Source organism: Rhodnius prolixus, unplaced genomic scaffold (assembly GCF_049639745.1).
Source record: "Rhodnius prolixus isolate KJV_2025 unplaced genomic scaffold, Rpr scaffold_3, whole genome shotgun sequence".
Classification (NCBI taxonomy): domain Eukaryota; kingdom Metazoa; phylum Arthropoda; class Insecta; order Hemiptera; family Reduviidae; genus Rhodnius; species Rhodnius prolixus.
Window position 1 is genome coordinate 17,023,720 of NW_027411603.1, and position 16,895 is coordinate 17,040,614.

The following is a 16,895-nucleotide window of genomic DNA, read 5'->3' on the forward strand; positions in this document are numbered from 1 at the left end:
ACATTATTTCTTTACAATTTTGCTTTAATTATTTTTTCTTTAAAGAATTGGGACCATCGTTTTTGTTTGCTTTTTAAGACTTAAAGTAATTTAAAGATTGCAAATTTACAAAACAAAAAACCTAAAATAGTTATTTAGCATGATAAGGTTTCCTCTTGATGCCGATCCGAATTTCAGTTCGAGTTATTAAAAAAAAAAATAGGAAATTTTGAAATAAAGAACTAATACAAGTGACAGTATAAAATAGATTTAATTAGTTTTTTATTTGAGTACAATTTGCCACCGTAAACATTTTTGTGATATTTAAGACCATTACCTAATCTATTTTATTTCCCTTCATTAAACAAAGTACATACAGCATCAATTTCATTTTAAAAAAGAGAAAGTGATAGAGTAGGCACAGTAAAATTGTTTGTAATGAAATTGATTTGTTTAAAGAATATACAAAGAAATATCTAAAAAAATAAATACTGAACTTTTTTTTTTAAACCAGACAACAATAAAATATTAAACATGTAAAAATAAATAATAAAATAGAAAAATCACTATCACTTATTTCGTATAATCACATAAATTTTACATTTTATAAAGCGGACCTAAGCATCTGCTGAGGTATACTGAAAATAATTTAAATTAAATACCGTTTCAACTTAGGCTTTCGCTTCAATTAAATCATAAAATTTAAAAAAAAACGAACATTAATGATATTGAGGATGATTTGCACAAGCTGTTGACAATAAATACATTACAGTGAAGAGCCCACACAATATTAACACTATGAATAATTTATATGCTTAACTATCATTTTCTTCTTATTCTTTTTCTTTTTATTATTATTTACTTAAATGGAGATCCAATAAAATAAATTCATAAATTATGTTTACAAATTGTGCTAAGAGTGATTTAGTGACAAACTGTCATGGAAAGCCAATCCTTTTTTTATAAGCGTGCAATCACAAATAAAATTGGAATTTGGTAAACCCTACAACTCTGTGAGATATTTGAATATCGTTGATAGACGGTTTGAAAATACTTTTAAATATTTTATTTAAAATAGGTAGTTTTTTTTAAAAAAAATTTAAAATCATAATAAACTGAATCCAAAAAAGTTACAAAAAATAACAATTAAATTGTTTGATTGATATTATTCTAAAGGAATTAAAAGTAATTTTTATAAACATATTTAAAATAAATCATTTCTCCCAAACAAGATCTCATTGGAATGATTACGTTAATATTCACAAGATAAAACAATGAAGTAAAGAATCGCCTATTTTAGTGCAGTCAACTAATTGCTAAACTTTTAACATTAAATTGTTTATAATCAAAATTAAGTTGATTATTTATAAAACTGAATTTATTTTACATATATTACTAATTTACATGGCACTTCAAATTTATCAATCAAAAATTTTGGAATCGTTAAGAAATTCACATCAATTTTTTTTATCCACGTGAGTAAAATTCAACTTGGAATTTAACTATAAAAAGTTTTTCATTTTTCCTTGTTTATGTAATAATATTAAATTTTTACAATTATCATCTTTGGTAAAAAGATAGGCTTTTTAAAATCTACCCTTAAAAAGTAATAGAAAACATTTTAAAAAAATAATAAATATTAAGATCTTTCTGAAAGCACATATTCGCGGGTTTCAAACGTAATTATTTAGTTCTAGGATATAGATATCGTAAAACGTTAAAGAGGAATCTTGGAAAATTGACAGAATGTTCTATAAACTTACCAAAATCTTGTTTTACTAACGAATATTTTTTGTTTTCTCTGCTTTCAGACTGAGTGAAGAATCTTTAAAAATAAAAAAATAGGAAATAATAAAAAAAAATATATAAAAAAGAAACATCAGTATTTTGAAAATTGTAATAGATGGACTACAAAGGAAAAACAGAGTCCTTTACCGATTGCGAGGAAGTGTTTTCGATGTGTAGCTTCTCACACTGATGTATTGCCAGTTTGCCTGTAAAATCAAAATAAAAAAGATGAATTTTTACAAAAACTGAAACCTTTTAAATTTTAGTTCTTACTATATGGCACTATATAGAAGTTTAACGTTAACAGTTAGTATACGATTATTGGTTTACTTTTTTCTAATAGTTTTGCATTCAGAAATTGTGCAATATTAAAAATCACTGACAGATAATCAACAAAGAGAACGTCTTTTGAAGTATTTTTTATCATTATATGTGCATTTTCTCATCGAAGGAGCATCTTACAGCTCATTCCGGCTGTCGGGTGATGGACAGTGTTCTCTGTAATGACTTCCCAGAGCCCCGGTATTACACTGAAAAAGCTCCAGACGGCGCCAATGATATCTGACGTCACGCCATAAATTTTTTTTTTTTTTTAATCTTTTATTGCAATTTACCACTGCAACAGTTGTTGCAACAAGCAAATACGGTGAAAGGGAAAAGAAATAACGGGAAATCATGATTGGAGAAGGCACCCAGTGGTGCCACTCCAGTAACGTGCTTAAGATAAGAGAAGATCACGAGGCCATCTTCTCTTCAATCTCCTTAGAGGATTACCTGGTAATGTGGAGGAAGATAGGTGATCTATGAGAGGGTTAGGATGAGCTGCTGTAGAGGAATGAAATTTGAAGAAACGAGTGTTAGCAAGATCTGTAATGAAAGGAATTTTGAGGTCATTATGGATAGTGAGGTTAGATACATAGAACGGAGCGTTAAGAAGTTTTCGAAGTATTTTTGACTGTAATGTCTGGAGGCGTAGTGAGTTGGAACGCTTAGTCGATCCCCATACTTCGATGCCGTATGACCAAATGGGTCGCAGTAACATTAGATATAAGAGTCTTTTGTTATGTAGGTTAAGTTTCGAACGTTTGTCAAGTAGTCTGGCGAGAAGTTTGTAGCGTTGGTTAGCTTCTTGTCTTTTCAGTCTAGTATGGGGATTCCATGTCAACCGTTTGTCTAGGTGCAGTCCAAGGTAACGTACTTTGTCCACAGCTGGTATAGGAGTTTGGTTCAAGATGATGGGAGGTAGGATTTTCCGTCTGAGAGTAAATACTATAAACTTAGACTTCGTAACGTTGGTTTTGATTCTCCATTTGAAAAGCCAGTCCTGTAAGTGGTTGATGTGTGTTTGTAGAGTTCGTGTAGCGATAAGAGGATCGGAATGTGGAGATAAGATAGCAGTATCGTCAGCAAAGGTGGAGAGGATAGTATTTGGATGTTGAGGTATGTCTGCTGTATACAAGGAGTAAAGAATAGGACCTAGGACACTGCCCTGAGGAACACCAGCTCGAGCTAGACGGATATCAGAGTCTGCTGCTCCACAGTTGACTCTGAAATATCGATCTTTTAGGTAAGATTTGAGGATGAGGTAGTAAGTATGAGGAAGAATCTCCCTCAGCTTAAACAGTAGTCCCTCGTGCCACACCCTGTCGAACGCCTGAGCGACGTCAAGGAAAACACTCGGGCAATACTGCTTTCGCTCGAGGGAGGTAGCAATAGTGTCTACAACGCGAAGCACCTGGTGAGAAGTTGAGTGATGTCTCCGAAATCCGAATTGATGATCCGGAATCATATTTTGTTCTGACACTAAAGGATAAAGTCTTTTAAGAAGTAGCTTTTCGAGGATTTTGGAAAGAAGTGGTAGTAAGCAGATTGGTCGGTAGGAAGTAATACTAGTGATGGGTTTCGTCGGTTTTGGTATCATTTTGATGATTGAGAATTTCCACAGAGTAGGAAAGTGCGTCGTTCTGAAGACAGAGTTGTAAAGCAGTGTGAGGAATAGTATGGCTTTTTTTGGAAGTTCGTTTAAGATGGTTGAGGTTATGAGATCGTAGCCAGGTGATTTTTTAGGTAGTCGGCGAATTTCGTTCATTACGTCTGCAGGTGTAAAAGGTTTTGGTGGTAGGCTGAGTTGGAGGGGGTTGTCCAGTCTGTTGTTAAGCCATAAATTTAAAAATAAAAAATAATTCAGGGAAAAATTGTATTTTTGTTTTCTTTATTTGTTATAATTCATTACAGCCAAACCTCCTGTAATTGTATGTTTTCACACATCATTTTAACTGAACATTGAAAATTTAACTGTGAAAAATATTTCGAAAAAGTAGTAAGATCAGCTTAATAATAAATTAGAGTTATAATCTTAAAAGAAAAGTAAAAAAAAAAAAGGAAAGAAAACACAAAATTTGGAAACTGGTATGCGAATATGTAAGTTTTCGAATTGGATTAGTTCGCTATCGTTAGCACGTCTTTTTTCATAGGACGGTTCAATATTGTCTCGTAATTTTGAATGTATATTGTAATACATGGTTTTCATTATTTGATTACATAAATGATTTCACAACATTTTCACAATAAGTAAATAGTCATTTAATTATTTACCTTTAGCCCCTTATCCCAGCTAGAACCCGCAGGATTTTCACAACTAACTCCAGTTCTTCGACAGATCATGCCTTCGGAAATGATAACCCACACTTCATCTCCACTCGCAGATATGTCCACATAAGAATCTGTTAATAGAAAATATAGGTTAACTGTGAACGCTTTTTTGGTTTGTATTTAAAATAATCGATAAGAATATTCACAAATCAAAATGTCTCTAATTTGATGTTTGTAACTGAATGTAAATAAATAATTGTAACATTACCACATCCAATATTTGGTATAGACTGCCAGTGAGTTCCCTCTGGAAAGACTGGTGTGACTTCCCTTCTAACAAATAGATGTCCATCATTATCCAATGCCCAGACTGCCCAACGTGCTACTGATACTTTTTTCATTTGACTGCCTTTCGGTGGTTCCACTATCTCCCATACATCACCTAAAAAATGTTTACTTCTTAATTAAAAAAATTATCTAATGCTATCAAATTAAATAAAATTTGTAAATTACAAACTATGATTCAATGAAGCAGTAGCAACCTTTGGGATTTGAAGCAGTGATTCCAAATCTCCAATATAATGAGCCATTTCTAGTAACTGCCCAAACTTGATTGAAGAAACCACAACTAATACTAAACAGAGCTTGATCACAAGGTATGTGCTCCCAATTGTCACCCTAAAAATAAAGATCAGACCTTTAGAGTAAATTAAATTTTCTTATGATAAATTATTTTTACAAATTATAAATAAAAATAACAAACCATAGGATTGTTGGAAGTGACTCCTTTCCTAAAAAGTGCATCACCATTAAAGCCTACAGCCCAAACGTAGACGGCATCAAATCCAGCTGATTCCTTTTATTTTCAAAATAAATCTTTTATTAAAAAGTCACAGACGATTATAAAACTTTTTATTAATAACAATAGTATTTCACCTGTAATGAAATATCGATAACTTTAGAATTACCAACTTCAGCCCAAGGACCAGAGGTTGTAAGCTTACATTTTCTAATCCACCTTCGTCTCCTAACATAATCAGTAAGATGTTTTCTTGCATGATAACTTGTAGAAAAATCAACAGCATATTGCCAGCCTTCAGCATCTACTCCTCCAGGAGTTTTAAAATCGATTGCCCAATCCGTGATCTAGAAAATTTGCAAATATAGTCCAAGCTAAATTTCAATAATTTGTCTGATTATTAATTAACTGAAATACTACATACCCATTGCCAATGCATTGATAATAATCTTGTAGTTTCTTTAGATCTCTTGTGATGGCCCGTGGAATCACTCCACATTGGTCTATCGGTGGGTAATCCTCTGGAAGTGAATCCACTTAATGGATTCCATCGTTGATTTTCATAAACATAACAGCAATAAGTATCAGTCATTGGATGTATACCGAAACTAGTCTGCTGCAACCCTAAAAAAAGTAAAGAATAGATTAAAAAAAGAGAGGTTTTTAAATCAACTTTAGCGTTTAATAATAATCGATATTACTAAAGTACATATAGAATCATTTTACATGAATTAGGTTATTATGGCACAATCTTTTTACTTGTGCCAATTAAATAAGATCACAACAATCTCCCACCTCCTAGAAACGCTCCTCCCCAGCCAGCAGTATAAACATAAGGAGTATTATCTGCTGAAATTCCCCAGGTAACACCAGAGGAACATGTTTCAACTACTACCAAATGTCCTCCAATTTGTTTCCATACCATTTCATTCAATGGAACAATGACCTGAAATTCATAGATACAAAAATTAAATGTATTCAAACATACATCTTAATCATATTTAGAAAAAATAATTATACAACCAGCTATTTGAAAACGCATTTGTCTCGATTCAGTAAAAATGCGAAGGTAAAAGAAAATTTGCTTACAAATTTAACTAATTTGATTTTGAGTTTGCAATTACGTTTTTGGCGTCTAGTATTCCGCATTTTTGATGGACTCAAATCCCATTCAAAATAACCAATCATCGCACTAAATTTCAAACATTGCTGGGAAATTCGATTTCTCATTTGTTTTTGTAGTCAGTACTAACAAATGCGGAACACAGCGCTAGCTTTTTCATTCTTAATGCTTGATGTAAAATATCCTGTACTCCTTCTCCTGGGGTCAGCCATAATAGCTCACTTTGAAGCACCGCAATGTGCACCTTCTCGTTATTTTTCACTGCAGTTCAAGACCGAGATTCACTTGGATCATCTTCAAGAGAAGTACGATCATGTTTTAATCAATCGTCCACTTCTTTACTCTTAAAATCATTGGCGAAACAGATGCCAAACTATCTATGACCTACTAAAGATGCATTTCCGCTGGCGATAAATAAAGCAAACTGACGGTACAATATTCCAGTTTATACATATGTTTTTGTGATACATGTGCCAATTTGATAAAAAAGAAATTTTATAATAGCAACGCCGTCCCTATACAAGCCCGAAAACGTTTCACTTTAGAATTTAACATCTTTTGCAAATGCTATTCTAATACATTTTTTGGTATAACAGATGCAAATGGAAGTTGAGAAACGTCATTGGTCGTATAAATATTTTGTAAAACTGTTTCTTCCCTAAAATATTAAAAACATCATACCATACAGATTTTAATTAATTAATAATAATAATTCTGAATATTGATTTCTTGACTCAGAAAAGTACAAAATTCACTTGATAGGTTTAATAAAAATAAACCTTACCTCCTTCGATTCGTACACAACTGAGTGAAGTTCAATGTTGCCAATCATTCTTAGAGTTGTAATTTTCTGTGGAGGTATTCTGTGCTCAAAGTAAGTAAATACCATCCCATTCAATAATATCTATTTAGAAAAACTTTAAAATAAAAACAAGTACTAAAATTTCAATAAATGTTAATAATAAACACGTATATTTCTCTGACCTTAAAGCCATCTTCCTGACATTGAAATGAAATATCAAAGTCTCCTCCAGGATTCAAAGTTAATATACCTTCTCTTTCTTCATTACCCCAAGAACCATTTTCAAATGAATTTCTCACAACACATTTTTCTTTAAATCTGGGATTAAAATGTAATGCGATTAATGATTCCGATTCGCAATCGAAATTCACTGAAAATCTGAAATAGATGACAAATAATTATAAGAATGGAACAGTTAAATAAAATCATATTCAAATATTATAATAATTACCTCTCTACGTTATCCGAAATAAAACCGGTTATGGTTAATACTGAATCTGGCGGAAATCCATTGTTTAAAGAATGTTCCCAAGGTATTCCACAGGAAAGTACTTGTTTACAACTTAAATCAGTTTTATAAAGGCAGCCAGAGGTAGCTTGTTGTTTCTACATGAATATATTTCGTGAACTTTAATTTTGTTTAAAAAAATTACTTTAAAATTAGATATCATTAAGTTCAAACTGTACCTTTATAGTACTGTGATCAAAGACGTAAACATCACCTAATTGGGTGGTTGCCCAAATACTACAATCACTTGGAGCACTTTCAAGTGAAAACATTTTAGCATGAACTGCAACAAATCAAGTCGTTGTTCATAGAATAAAAGAGATCGTACCTAGCAAAACTATAAAAAAAAAACAATAAAATGTATAATGACCAGTAATTAAAATAATAATTTTTTTGTGTTTTTTTTTCGGTTTCCCTCAAAACAATCCCAATTATTTCCTATTATTGAGAACTCCATGTTCACGTACACTTATCGCCTACGATAAATGTGTGAATATGTTAAGAGTGACATATTATAATAGGCTGCCAAAGAAGTTTGCTGTGATGGCAGTTGATAAGCAAGTGTGTTTGGTTAGGAAGTGGGTCACATTGCTAAATAAACACAGGATTTGTGTGGATGGCAATGACTAAAAAGTTACAGCTGATGTGCTCAATTTATTAAATAATCCATAGCAAACTGAATGAGTAGAATGCCACTATGCAGCAGACAACAAATAATGGCCATGCTTTTATGTAAGCCCGACTTTTTAAGTTTGATAACAATAACTTACTTGACGAAAGATATGCAATCCAATCATCATGATCAACATCGCCGGAAAACTGTAGACGAAGAGGTATCAAACTTTTAGTGGTAGTATCCACAGTATGTATAGCTATTCTCGGACATCCTGGTTCACTCGCTGAACTAATACAAACTACTTCACTCAAAGAGAGCTGACACTGTAAGATGAAAAAATATGAAAAGATGTGAGTTTGCAACTAATTCTGTAATAAATAAACAATAGTTTCTTTTTTTGTGGATGTACCATTGTTAATTTTTTATCCAAAGAAAGAACTGACAAAGAAGCGGTGTCTACAGTAACTGAATTACTTCCAACCCATTCTAATTGTAAAATACAGTCTTCAAATATAGGCAATTTCTGTCCTGCTAAGCAACATCTGCATTCTATACTTTTCACACAAGATGTCCTAAATAAACAAAATTAAAATAATACAAGACATTAAAATAAAGAATATTTCAAAAATAATTCTTTTTTAGATATTTACATTTCAATAGCTATTTCATAATTATCAAAACCTGCAGATGCCCTGCTATTAACCCTTTTTAATTCACCAAGAATTTTTGAACGCCAAGGAGCAGTTTCAAGTCCGTCGGAAGAAGTATTTTCCACAAACCTGTAAGTAAATATACATATAACATAATATATTAAGTAAAATGTAGCATAATATTAATAAAAAAGGAATGATACGATTTCATTTTCAATAGAATAAATAAAATAAATCTTGCTCTAAACCCTTTACCAATTAGGCAAATGTTGGACATTTAAGGACAGAGCACCGGCTTCCACACAAGACCACAGGGTATCAGCTTGGAACCATCCTGGCTCACAGATTGTTTCTCGTTCTGGATAAACAACACCATCCCAATCTGCCTGTTTATCAGTGATAAATATTAAGTTTAAAAATTATACAAAATATGAATTTAAAAAAATCGCGCAATCGCGCTCCTCTGAAATTTTTCTCAATAAACTTTTTTCAGTATTTCAGAAATTTTTTGCAGAATGATGTTATGTTTTTCTACAAGGTTTGAAACTTTATATATTTAGCAATCAAATTATACTCTAAGTTAGATATACGAGGGTGGTTTGAAAAGTCCGTGCAAAAATAAAAACTACTTAATTTTTTGGGATAAACCTTTTTTATTTTTCAACATAGTCTCCTTTTAGACTTATACACTTCGTCCAACGCTGCTCTAGTTTGTTCATCCCTTCCGAATAATAGGATTTGTCCAAGTCTGAAGGCCATTCGTTTCTGCAATCACCTCCTCGTTTGAATAAAATCTTTTTCCCGCCAGCCATCTCTTCATATTGGGGAACAAATAGTAGTCCGAGGGAGCCAAGTCTGGAGAATAGGGGGGATGTGAAACGAGTTGGAACCCTATTTCCATTAATTTTGCGACCACAACTGCTGAGGTGTGAGCTGATGCGTTGTCGTGATGGAAAAGGACTTTTTTGTGGGCCAATCGTGGGCGTTTTTCTTGTAGCTCGGTTTTCAAACGGTCCAATAACGATGAAAAATATGCACCTGTAATAGTTTTACCCTTTTCCAGATAGTCGATGAGGATTATTCCTTGCGAATCCCAAAAGACAGTCGCCATAATCTTTCCGGCCGAAGGAACGGTCTTCGCCTTTTTTGGCGAAGATTCCCCCTTGGTAACCCATTGTTTAGATTGTTCTTTGGTCTCAGGAGGGTAGTGATGTATCCATGTTTCATCCACAGTGACGAAACGACGCTTAAAGTCCTGCGGATTCTTCTGGAATAGCTGCAAACCGTCCTTGCAACACTTCACACGATTTCGTTTTTGGTCAAGCGTGAGCAATCGCGGCACCCATCTTGCGGATATCTTTGTCATGTCCAAATGTTGATGCAAAATATTATGTACCCGTTCATTCGAGATGCCCACAGCACTAGCAATCTCACGCACCTTCACTCTTCTGTCATCCGTCACCATATCATGGATTTTATCAATGATTTCTGGAGTAGTAACCTCAACAGGGCGTCCAGAAAGTTCAGCGTCACTTGTGCCCATATGGCCACTCCGAAAATTTTGAAACCACTTATAAACTGTTCTAATCGAAGGTGCAGAGTCACCATAATGTTTATCAAGCTTCTCTTTATCTTCTGTTTATCAAGGCGTTTTGCCTTTCATAAAGTAGTGTTTAATCAACATACGAAATTCTTTTTCGTCCATTTTTTGAAAATCACTCGACTTCCTCGATTCAAACGAATGCCAAACACAAAGAAATAGACCGATCTGGCTGAAACTTGGTGTGTGTTCTTCCAAGAGATGCTACTAACTAAACATAACCTCGATACGCGCCAGTAGTGCTATCTCTCTGACTTTGCACGGACTTTTCAAACGACCCTCGTAATATGACAAATTTCTAAATGGATACTTCAAAATTGATTTTGATATAAAACATTTCCCGTACCTCTGCGAAAAACAATAAAAACCGATTTCGCATATATATATATATGGAAAAAAAATCTCCGGTACTCAAAGGGTTAAGGTTACTTGTTCTTAAAGACAGGATTTGAAACATTAATTTTATTTACTAGAAACCCTCACAAAATGTCCTTTTTGATCTCCCTATATTACATCTTTTGCAGAAATCAAGTGATAAAAAAGTGTTTTTTGGCTGGTGAAGAGAAAACTGTATATCTCACAGGGCAATTATAATAATTAATATTTAAACATTTATCAGCTGGATAGTGTTCTGGATGTTCACTAAGAAAAGAAATTTTTTTAATTTAATTTTTCTATAAACAATTCTGCCAGTATACAACAATAAAACTGTTGAATATATTCGTCGTATGATTTTTTTTTTATTTCTGACCAGTTACGGATTCCATTTACTGTGACTGATTCGTCAGTGGTTCTAAGAATTTGACTTCCACTATGATTCTAACATACACTACACAAGCTCTGTACGGCAGTAACATAGAAAGAGACGAACTCTTTCCACGAAACTGACGAATCACCAACTGGAATCTGATGGATGATAAAATCTAGAACAGGTAAGGAATAAAAAAAAAAATACGTGAAACTGGATAAAATTATCGATATTATCCAGCATCCTACAAAATGTAAGTACAAAAGAAGAACTGTTCCCAAATTTACCATTGTAATGGTGTTAAGTAAGAAGGAAGATTACCATCCTCAACTAAAATGCCAATTAATACCATGTTTAATATAGAAGTTACCATAATAACATCAATTTATAGAAAATTTTCTATTCTGGGTATTAATGAAACATTCATTTCTGGCCTTCAATAAGACACTATATCGTATAGCTTTAAGGAACTTAAAAATATCTCTATGGCATATTCTTCTTCGAATAATATAGCATGGTGGGGGGCGCTTTGCCTTTTTAACTTCCATCGAAAAATTAATACTGTTAAGAACTGATTCCTAAAGTTAGCCAAAAAGTGTTACCGAAACTATTATTATTTGCTGCTTATGCAAGTTGAGATTTTTTTTTAAAGTAATTCGCAGTGGCATTATTTCCAAAAATGATATTCTAAAGTTAAAGTGGTTTCAAAAGATTGTGGAAACCTTCTTTCACACTTAAACGCATTCCATTCCATGACAAGGGCACTCTCATTAATAGGTCACATTAGGGTTGTTCTCAAAGAATCTAGTACACATAAAGCCCAAATATTTTACGTATAATTTTAACGCATCAATGTTCAATCTCTAAGAAAATCTTTACCTTAACACAAAATCTCAAAACATATTTTACTAGTGCTGACTGCTAAACGCTTTCTAATTTCATTCATTGAAATTACTAAAATTAAAATATTAACAATTTTATGAAACTAGCTGAATTATACTTACATGTGGATCAGTATCAATTTTAGCTTCAAGACCTAATAATGAACCAACACTTCGAATTGGGCTCCAAGCAGTTAGTTTGCGCTGTGGTTTCTCTTCTCTGTTTTCACTGAAATGAAGCGTTAAGCTATAGATAGCTTTAGAAACTGTGATTAAAAATCTTATTTTCTTATTTACCTATCTAAAAGATACGGTTCTTCGACACTTCCTTCAGAAGCAGGTAAACTCCTGGGCTGTACAGGTTTCTGCCAGACTGGTTGAATTTTTAATGAGGTCGGAGCAGAACGGGAAGTTTCTAGCCAATCTATACTTTCCACACTTCCACTTGAATTATTCTGCAGTAAAATGATACTTGAAAATACCATTCATTATTAACTAAACTCTTGTTCAATTCATTAGAGATGAAAACTGAAATTGGCTTTAAAGAAGTCATTTTGAGTGAAAGAAAATGATTAACCTTACCAAAGAGGCGGTGCTGTGATGTTGCCTAACATGAACATAACTTGAAGTGCTACTAGTTCTACTTAATTGTACTGCAGCTTGAAGACATTTCCAACGTTTACCAGTTAATTCTGCTGGAGTTACGCCAACTCGAAAATATAAGCTTCTATCATCTACCCCAACAGCAAACACCTTAAAAAAATTAAAACAATATAAAAAATATACATATTATATGATAAAAATTATTTACAAAATATTAAATCTAATCAGCAGAACTCAGTAGCAGAATTTACCTGATCGTTAGGAGCAACGGAAACAAGGGACATATCTCCAACCATTTCTACCCATCCAGAGCCCCTAGCAAGTTCATCGCTAGCAGCAGTTTCTCCTTTAATCCCTTTTCTGAACCAAACTCTTCGATCAGCAGTTACTGCCCAAACACTGTTCACACCTACAGATACCTGGATAAGTTTCACTTCTTCATCAGGTGATTCCACTTCTAGCCAACCTTCCCCTAAAAAAACATTACCACTATGTTTGTTACATAAAACATTACAAACTGGTCTTTCTCTAGCACTCATTACTTTTTTCTTTTTGTTTTGAACTCAGGTTTTGGGTATAGATCGTGAAAACTCGTCTTTCTCTACCAAGTACGGAAAACCCAAACCAAACCACACCTGACCTTCAAACATTTCAAAAAAAAGTCAACAAAACCCACCTAACTAAAATATTCCTACAATTTGTTATTTAATTTCAGCAATTTTAATTAGCAAAATAAACAAGCTGAATCTGTAAATATTATTACCCATAGGCGTTTTTAATGAGACCCCGGTTCTAACAAGAGCTTTGCCACTCCAAAGGACTGCCCATACTAACCCAGTCGCACCACAACTTATATTTTTAACTTCACAACCAGCAGGCATTGGTACAGCGTTCCATCTGGAACCTTCTGGAGAAATAATACTAACTCCGTTTCGCCACATAACCTGAAATAAAAATTAAGAATTTAAAATTTTGTTAAAACATTCAACTCCACTTTTTCTCACAGCAAACCCACCACCTAAAATTCGATTAGCGCCCACTGAAACCTATCATACTGTCACAAACTTAAAATTACTATCTAATTTAGTCAAACAGTAGAATCTTCAAAAAATGGAAGTCACCATTCTCCCTAAAACATTAATCACACACAAGGAATAGATGTATATAGCAAAGGAATTTGCTATGAAAGACACAACCTCAAAAAATATATTCGTTTAAACCCGATTGGGAATATATTTTACAATTTACCCTTCCATGCGCTGTTACTGCCCATACTTGAAGAGCCCCTTGGTTATCGTTCATCGATTGTCCTCCAACGCTCACATCAATAAAAGGTTCCTCAAAAGAAAAAAAGTAATAAATAATTACTTTCAATAGCATTTAAATAAAAAAAGGATTTTTTTTTTAAAAAAAAAGGTACCTGAGTAGGATCTTTATGCAGGGGTGCAATAGCGCACCAAGAGTTCATAGCGCAATACTTTCTACTCCTTACCCACTTTCGTCTTCTTACACAAGAAGTCCATTGCTGTGTGCTATAATATGTAGCAGGAAAATCTACAGCATAGGTCCAGCCCTATAAAATTAATGAATTTATAAACCACACAATATGAATAAACATGTGAACAACCTTGTTAAACAACATTCAAAATAAACTAACATCATGATCCAAAGGTTCTCCGTTCATTACTGTTTCTATGTACCAATCTCCCTCCCATTGCCATGCCATGGAAGGGACTCTAATGTTCTCCCGATTGCGATCAATAAGGCCATCCTCACTTGAAAACTGATATCGATCCGTAGGTAACAATCTCTTCGAAAATCCATCCAAAGGGTACCATCGCTATTTGAATAAACAATTACTGTAACGAACTGATCATTATATTTTAGATTGGAATATCATCTCTATAACGTTACCTGATTTTCGTAGGCTTCTTCCTTTACTTTTATTGGAATATCTAGACCATGAACATGCACGTATATCTGTCGGTCCCCTCCAACTGCCCACAGAAAATTAGGCACTGCTGAGAGATGCTTGAAGTCAAGCCCAAGATATGGAAATTCTCTCCATTTTGTACCATTTGTTGATAATCCAAATACTCTTCCCTCATTGTTCACAGCAAACAGCATAGAACTCGGCATTCTCGCGAATTAAATTCTTCTTGACATACCTCCCATTTTACGATCTTTCACTTCATAATGAGTATTCTGCTTTCTTATATCTTCCAGATCACCTCTTTTTCATATTCCTAGAATTTAAACAAACTAAAATGGGCAAAACAATAGAATAATAGCATTAAGTTGACGTATATAGCTGGGAACAAATAAGCAAGCAATCATACCAAATTCTTCTGATAACAATCATTAGATTTAATAGTTAACTCCCTTGAATAAAATGTCAAAGAATCAGTTCTAATCTGGAATGAATGAAGTCATTTTTATATAACCTTATAATTGTCCCGGCAAATTTGGTTAAAAAAAAACACAACAAAAAGAGACTAACCTCATTTTATTAACAACGCTGAATTACACACATAAATGTGCTTGACAATCTAAGTTATAATATAATTAAAAATCAAAAATACAAATAACTGCACATTAACTACCATCCGACTTAGCTAAACACCTTATCAATTCTCTTAACCTTCCATTTCACAATCCACACAACGCTATCATGATGAGATCATTCCCCGCATTATTCAATTATGAATTCAATCTTTGAAAGACTACAAATTAAAGTTTTACATGCTTACAAACACACAATCACCCTTCTATTGTATATTTATTTTTATTTGTATAAAACGAAATTCTGTAATAATTTATTAAGATTAATGACTGTTTACGCAATGTTGAATCCTAAATTTTCGAAAGAAAAATTCTGAAAAACATGTACATACTTCCTAGTAAAGTTATTTTAATAAAAAAAAATGTTATTTAGTAACGCTAAATGGAAGAAAATAACAGGTAGAGAATAAGTACAAATCAGAGCTTCAAGAATTATGATAATTTTTAATCTTTAGTTTATTATTCACGCCAATGCCCAAATCATTAGAGTTTAGTTATTGTGTTACCCGGTAGATAGCATTTTGTGTAACTTTTTACACAGACCCAGACAATATTACCGTTACTTTCTTCCTGAAAAGCTACATTTAAATGAAAACCATTCTAATGAATATGTAGAGACTGCAGATTGTATTAGAAGGGCGGTTCCACCAAAAAGGGGAAGGAACGCAGGCAATCCAAAATGCCCATTGTTCCCCGCCCGCCCTCATCTCATGAGAGATACCGGGGCTGTAAAACAACAATTCCGGCTAAAGTTTGCCAGATGTCAATACAATATACTAATAAAGTAGCAACAGGACACTAGGGAGCAAGGCGACTCAATCGCCCAGTGCACTGAATAAACCTAGAAAGTTCGTTAAGATTTCCAGATGCTACAATCCCCGGTAGGGAGACATTTGACCTTCCGAAGACGAGAAATCTAGTTTTAGAATAAACGGGGCACACCTCTACAAAGTGCCGCACAGTCTCATTGGACTCACCACAGCCAGCGCAAGTTGGCGACTGGGTAAGGCCGCATTTGAAAAGATGGTACTAATGAATGTGATGTTTTCCCCAATTAGAGAAAGAAGATTGAATTTAAATTTTGTTTTTTGAATTTTAATATAAATAAAAATCTGACGTCAAACAATACTTTAAATTTACTTCCAATAGTAAATTTCAAACCATACACAAAACACAAGACAAGATTATTATTTTAATTTTAGTGTAAAATAACCGTTAGTCTAAAGATTAACGAAATCTATTTACAACTTTCGACGCAGTAACTTAGATTAAATGCAAAGAGATCATGTAGGGTAACAGACTAGGGGACTGCAAATTTGTGTGGAAAAAGGTTTTAGTTTTAAAAATATCGTGTACATTAATAATATCATTTCTTCATTATCTCCTTAGTTCAATATGCCTGTTAGCTGAAATTCCATGGAGTTTTTAATTTTGAAGCTATCATTGAATTTAATCCAATTTAAAGCTTGTTCAATATTTTGTATATTGCCATTAAAGTACATTAGAAAAAAAAGAATTTGAAATATTTAGAAGAATCTGGCCTGCAAAAGAATACTTGCTTTCTAGAACCGCTAAAGTGAAAATATTACATATTCTGAACCGAGCTTAGCTGTGAAGGGATTTAAATGCTTAACCAACCCAAAT

At 33.3% G+C, this 16,895-nt stretch overlaps 1 protein-coding gene across 3 annotated transcripts; it reads right to left on the reverse strand.

The window, feature by feature from the left end:
- Positions 1–231: 231 nt before the first annotated feature.
- Pex23 (tectonin beta-propeller repeat-containing peroxin 23) lies at positions 232–15,350 on the reverse strand. Of its 3 annotated transcripts, none has more exons than XM_074127080.1 (28): positions 15,190–15,350; positions 15,029–15,103; positions 14,604–14,935; positions 14,347–14,529; positions 14,110–14,262; positions 13,938–14,027; positions 13,453–13,633; positions 12,941–13,161; positions 12,669–12,839; positions 12,384–12,541; positions 12,210–12,315; positions 9,113–9,243; positions 8,858–8,986; positions 8,617–8,779; positions 8,362–8,530; positions 7,771–7,874; positions 7,535–7,689; positions 7,266–7,461; positions 7,066–7,185; positions 5,954–6,104; positions 5,583–5,782; positions 5,296–5,505; positions 5,123–5,215; positions 4,902–5,037; positions 4,628–4,801; positions 4,363–4,490; positions 1,915–1,973; positions 232–1,804 (listed from the first exon to the last, which is right to left on the reverse strand). In XM_074127080.1, the coding sequence occupies exons 3-28, from the start codon at positions 14,826–14,828 to the stop codon at positions 1,663–1,665; spliced, it is 3,948 nt and encodes a 1,315-aa protein (XP_073983181.1). In that variant the 5' UTR covers positions 14,829–14,935; positions 15,029–15,103; positions 15,190–15,350; the 3' UTR covers positions 232–1,662. The 3 variants fall into 3 exon arrangements, with proteins under 3 accessions (XP_073983181.1, XP_073983179.1, XP_073983180.1); XM_074127078.1 differs by having other exon boundaries at positions 12,210–12,333; XM_074127079.1 differs by having other exon boundaries at positions 12,210–12,333; positions 14,604–14,951.
- Positions 15,351–16,895: the final 1,545 nt, after the last annotated feature.

Excerpts from the sequence above, each read along its gene's own strand:
- Pex23 (XM_074127078.1), bottom strand. The coding sequence starts at position 14,828 with ATGCCGAGTTCTATGCTGTTTGCTGTGAACAATGAGGGAAGAGTATTT. Across the intron at positions 8,987-9,112 it reads GTCCAACATTTGCCTAATTG|GTTTGTGGAAAATACTTCTT; the intron begins GTAAAGGGTTTA and ends ATTTACTTACAG. Across the intron at positions 8,531-8,616 it reads TGGATAAAAAATTAACAATG|TGTCAGCTCTCTTTGAGTGA; the intron begins GTACATCCACAA and ends TTCATCTTACAG.